Source organism: Fulmarus glacialis, unplaced genomic scaffold, assembly GCF_000690835.1.
Source record: "Fulmarus glacialis isolate BGI_N327 unplaced genomic scaffold, ASM69083v1 scaffold1803, whole genome shotgun sequence".
Classification (NCBI taxonomy): Eukaryota; Metazoa; Chordata; class Aves; order Procellariiformes; family Procellariidae; genus Fulmarus; species Fulmarus glacialis.
Window position 1 is genome coordinate 148,541 of NW_009200862.1, and position 5,234 is coordinate 153,774.

The following is a 5,234-nucleotide window of genomic DNA, read 5'->3' on the forward strand; positions in this document are numbered from 1 at the left end:
AAAATGCATAAGAAATCCAGGGAATCATGTCCAGGCTTTGCATGCATGAAATTCAGGTGCTTAGTGCTTCTTCCATGGGCAAGGCAATCTGCAGATCAGTTCATTCTATGAAGTTAGAGCACATTAGTTATCCCAGTGGCAGAGAGGGCCTCAAACAAAAGATGGAGCTGTGTTGCACGTTGTCGAAGTGCCGTCTGGTGCAGGTAGGGAGGCCAGAGGTCTAAACTCTCCCAGTTGCCCCAGTCCACGCTGGCTGCCCACCTGGATGCTACAAAATGCTTTTCAGAAAAATTATGCTCCCTGCCAAAAAGGATCAGACTGCGTGGCAATGTGAGTCTGCTGTGTTGTAAGATTACATTCTAGTTTTCTGTACGCTGATCTTCCCGTGTAGATGAGCCCTTAACATTTGTTTTTCCCTCTTTTCTGGATTTGTCTCTGCACTAACCTTCTCAATATTTTATTCATAGTCACTTGTAATAGTAGGCTGGACAATAAGAGTGTTACTACAGGGATTGTGCCTTATTTCTTATAAATCCTCAAGTACTGCTGGTCCCATGCAATTAACGAAGCATATAAACGTCAGGTAGTGAGAGGTGTTTCTCGTGCTGCTGTCCTCACTCCAGGCCTGGGAAATTCTCCGATTTACCTCCCACGGACTTTCTCCTGGGTCTGTTCCTTGTGCCTGTCCTCCCTTCTCAGCTACCACCTCCGAAGGGCCGGGGGTTACAGAGTTCAGTTATAAACATCGGCATCCGTCTCCCACACGACTGGCAGCCACCAGAGGAGTTACTTTTCTGTTCGGGGACACTTTGCACCGTGTTAGGTTTTAATATTGTGGTTAACCGCGGAGATTTATACAAAGCTGAAGAGAAGCAGAAAAGGAATGTGAAATAAGAAGAGTATGAAAGGAAAAACAGACAAAACTAAAAATAAGTTTGCCATAAATATTTCCTCATTTTACGCAAACTAAAAACTAAGGGTCTGTTAATGAATTGGAGAACCCAGCTTGGTTTACTTGCGTTACTCTGAGCTATATGGACAGCCCAATAGCTTTTTTGGCTAAAATTACGGAACAGTCCTACTCATCTTAGGTCTCTTATCTGAAGGGAAAAGTCTTATCTGAAGGGAAAACCCTGTCAGTGAGGCTGTGGTGACACTTTTATCTGTTTTCATATGGTTCTTTGCCAAGGTCCTGAGATATTCTCAATGATTTTGAATCTATTTATCAATCAAAGCTTATAAAAGTGGCGTTTATTATCCACCTGGGTTGAATGCTATGCCTTACACAAATTCCTTGTTTGAAACACCACAACTGCAAATTTATTTAATATCTGAAAACAAGACACCAGTTTTCTGACCTTTTTTCTGGAAAGCCGTGCCTTTGCAAGCAATCGCACATGCAAAGTCGAAGGTAGGAGTGAGGCTCTTTGAAATGGATCCCTTCTCTAACTTCAGCTGAAGCTGACAGCAATATTGCACTTCAGCTTAGTATTTTCAATGTATTCATGCATGATTTTGTATTTGCAAATTAGCTGTAGACAGAAGTATTAATAGGTAGGATTCTAGTAATTTCTTAGTAACCCTAAACCACATATGTAAACACAAACTATTAATATATGAACAGTGTTTTGCTGGCATAAAATTGCAAATGCATGTACGGAGGGAGGCATGGTTTGAAATCAGATGCATTTTGGGGATTTACATTTAGTTGGCTTGTTTTCGTGTCGTGATAGTATTCTTATACCAGCTTGCAAAATTTAGAAATACAGAACGTAATTATGACAAAGAATATTTGGATTAATTCTGTGCTCAAATTCTTATGCTGGTGGTAAATTTTGTTAGATTTGGAAAAAAACATAATTCCAAATCTAAAGCTTGCTTCTAATCCCTTTGGGCAGTCTTCTACTTCTGGTCTGAGTGTTGGATAAAATATTCAGTATTGCTGTTGTTGCTATTATTTGATAATTATATTACTTCAATACAGTTTTCCTCTAATGGGAAGGAAAACTTTGATGGTCACTTGAAAACTTACCTGCTATCAGATTTAGCAATCTAATAGAATTATTCATCACTTTGGCACTAATTTATTGAACATTTAAGTAAACACCAAATTACCTATAAAGTTGAACGGGAAAAAATCTTGTAGCTGTGTGCAATTACTGGCAACAAGGCAGAGAGATGAAGAGAAATAATACGACAACAAAACTTTAATTTAGGAGCAGTACCTAAATACCTCCAGTATTTTAATTTGAATAAATAAGTGGTGACTGTATAGTAAAACCTAAAGGGTGGGAAATCTGGTTGAGTTTCCACCCTTGTGTCTTTGTGGATCATCGTGCAGATACTAGGCTGAGAGCATAAAGCGGGACTTCAAGTAAGACTTTTTCATGACAGAAGTGCTGCCACAGAAATAATTCTGTATCCAGGGCGTTACAGAAAGCATCTATTAGATGAATTTATGGAGGGAAAATCCATCAAGGGCAGATCTCTGGACTCTGTGGGAGTGTGCAGGAAAATACCATTAAATTCTTGCCTTTTTCTTGTAGTTTATCTATGCTTGTGATATTGGCTGCTATCAGGGGAAGGCTTATTGGGTGTGATGGACTTTATCCAAGCCAATACAGCTGTTCTTAAATGCTATTCATCTTATAGCTCTAAAGATGGAGTTTGTTTCATAGTCTAGTTTTCCTTACTCCAATTAACTTGGCTAAAAAGACAGTTTGGTGTGGGATTATCCTTTCACAGCATTGTCAGACTACTGGTAGGCAGTAATGTAATTTTTAAGGAGACTTCCTTTGAAAGCTTAAGTAAATTCGAATTCTTTCACAGAGGACTGGTTTTGGTTGGAAAGCGAGTAGAATCAGGCCTGTAGGAAGAATTTTATTTGAGAAAAAAGTTCACTATAGTAGCGCTATTCTCATTGTACACAAAATAGAGAAAGACTGCAGTGGGTAAAGTCAGCAGTTTTAGACCGTATTCTGCACCAGCTGGGGAAATTCCAAGCACAGGGCAAACGGGTAATGTTACTCTCCTACTACCTACAGTAGTTCTGTCACTCTGAGACTTCCTACTGTCTTCTCTGTGATCACCCCTGGTGGACTTTCCCTCTATAACGCTGTTCACCTCTGCCTTGTACCCCCGAGCTGGCAGTACATACAGCGTGCTGGGACAAATCCTCCCACAGCTTCGGCACATGTTGTGCCAGACACCGGTTTTATTTGGTTTCTGTTTAGAGCTGGTTCTTTTTTGGGAAGAGAGAGGGAATAATTGTTTTCTATTTGCTCTCTTTGTGCCACTCATGATTTTATAGATCCTTATCATGATTTCATTATTTTAGCCTTCTCATGCCAGCCTGAACGGCACTAGTCTACTTAGTCTTAATGTGGACTCTTTATGTTATTTTTGATGCCTTTATAAGTGTATTGCCAGTTCAACTCTGCCATAGAGCTAATATCCATGCAGATTTTGCACTGGTATATACAAGAACTTTACATTAGTATAATTTGTTCGCATTCCCTTGGCTACACCAATGGAAAGCATTTTTTTTGTATTGATTTACTGATTTCATGTTTCCTTTTGCAGGGCACTGATACCCTTCAATCAGCAATCCAGCCCGAGATGCAGATAGAACACGGAGCAATCCAAATTCAATAAGAGAATTGCAAAAACTGTGTCAACCGAGATGTCAGTGAACCACAGTCAGAAGTTAAGTGCTGTAGTCTTCGTGCAACAACAGGAGAATGGAAATGCCTGTTAGACTAATGGTCACACCTCGAACATCTCCTGCAAATAGCAGAGTTCTAATGATCTGGTTGTCCTCACCTGGAATAAATCAGACCCATTTACTTAAATCGGAGCTACATCACTACATCAGTTGAGAATCTGGCCTTCAGAAAAAATACATGGCCTGCCCTTAGGTACACTTAAAGAGAAAAAATTCTTTCAGAATGAGGGAAAGAAATCTAATGAATCAAAACCGTGAGACTAAATTAATGTTTCATCCTGTTCATTTCTTCTGTGAAATACGCCATTTGAATGTCTGCAGATATCTTAGGAAGTGTATTGCTGCTTTGCAATACTTGCTTTACCACATATAGAAGATCAAGAGCTCAAATATTTTTCACTGTTTAAACAGCTTTTTTTATTTGCTATGGTGTTTATAACAAAAATGGAAAATATTTAAAAAAAAGAAAAATCCCATAACTGCAAGTATTAGCCTTTTGCTGGTGTTTTCTGTTCAGTGTAATGAAAACTGTATTTGCAGAAGACTAACAATTTTGTTTGTACTGTTGCTTAACTACTTTTCTAGGGGAAAATGCTTTTAAATGCTGTAATTATGCATTTCTAATGAAAAATAAATGTGTATTTATGAATAGTGCAGCTCTAAGTTGCTCTCTGCCTTAGGAATGAATACGGTTTGACTGGACTCTGCTCTAAGAGTGTAGTTCTGCAGTATTTGAAGACAGACACTATCTGGCAACCTCTGCTGTCAAACTGAGAAGTAAGATTAAGTCTATAAGGAAGATACCAATCTTAGATCATGTTATTATCTAAATTTCCAGTGCAAGAAAAATGTGATAGTTAGGATTCGCAGTCTCAAAAGCTCATTTTATATAGTGAATTTATGAAATAATTTTTCAAAAATGTGAACGATTCTTCTGAGCTCTCTCCCTTTTAGTTCATCCTACCTCCTTTGTCCAGCCATTTGCGGCAATACCTCAGTTTGGGATTCATCCATAAGAAGCTGGGCTGCAAAAGTCTGATACCTATCTTGTTATCCAACCTGCAACAGCAAGGTGAAATCCCCTTTCCACTGAAACTTATAGGAAATTTGATACAGATTTCAAGAAAGCTACATTTTCATATTTGCTAAGCTTGAGTGGAAAGAATACATGTTTGCTGTAACCTGATTATCTTAATGGTGCACGTTTTAGAAAAATACAGTTTACTGGGGGAGGTGTTGCTTTGTATTTGTTTTTTCAGCTGACTTGCTATATGGTTATTGTCAATATATGGCTCATAATGCATTTAACGTATTAATGAATGGAGCATAGCCACAGATTCTACATGGTTGAATTCAGGATAACTTTTTTTTATTTAATGAAAGGAAGGGTTAAGCACACCCAATTTCTGGGAATGTTGTCCCTGGTAAGTATTACGCTTTATGTAAATTCCTACTGCTCCTTAGGATATTTCTTGACGCACAAGTACAATGCAAACTGAACCACAGCTTA

The 5,234-nt window shown here is 38.5% G+C and overlaps 1 protein-coding gene across 2 annotated transcripts in view; it reads left to right on the plus strand.

Moving 5' to 3' along the window:
* Positions 1-4,199, plus strand: part of BANP (BTG3 associated nuclear protein) — a 138,326-nt gene extending 134,127 nt beyond the window's left edge. The window contains exon 12 of one of the 2 annotated variants that reach the window (XM_009573734.1): positions 3,583-4,199. In XM_009573734.1, the coding sequence (XP_009572029.1) occupies positions 3,583-3,654 (72 nt within the window). In that variant the 3' untranslated portion in view covers positions 3,655-4,199. The remainder of the gene's footprint in view (positions 1-3,582) is intronic. The other variant, XM_009573732.1, reaches the window with a different exon arrangement.
* The last annotated feature ends 1,035 nt before the right edge of the window (positions 4,200-5,234 follow it).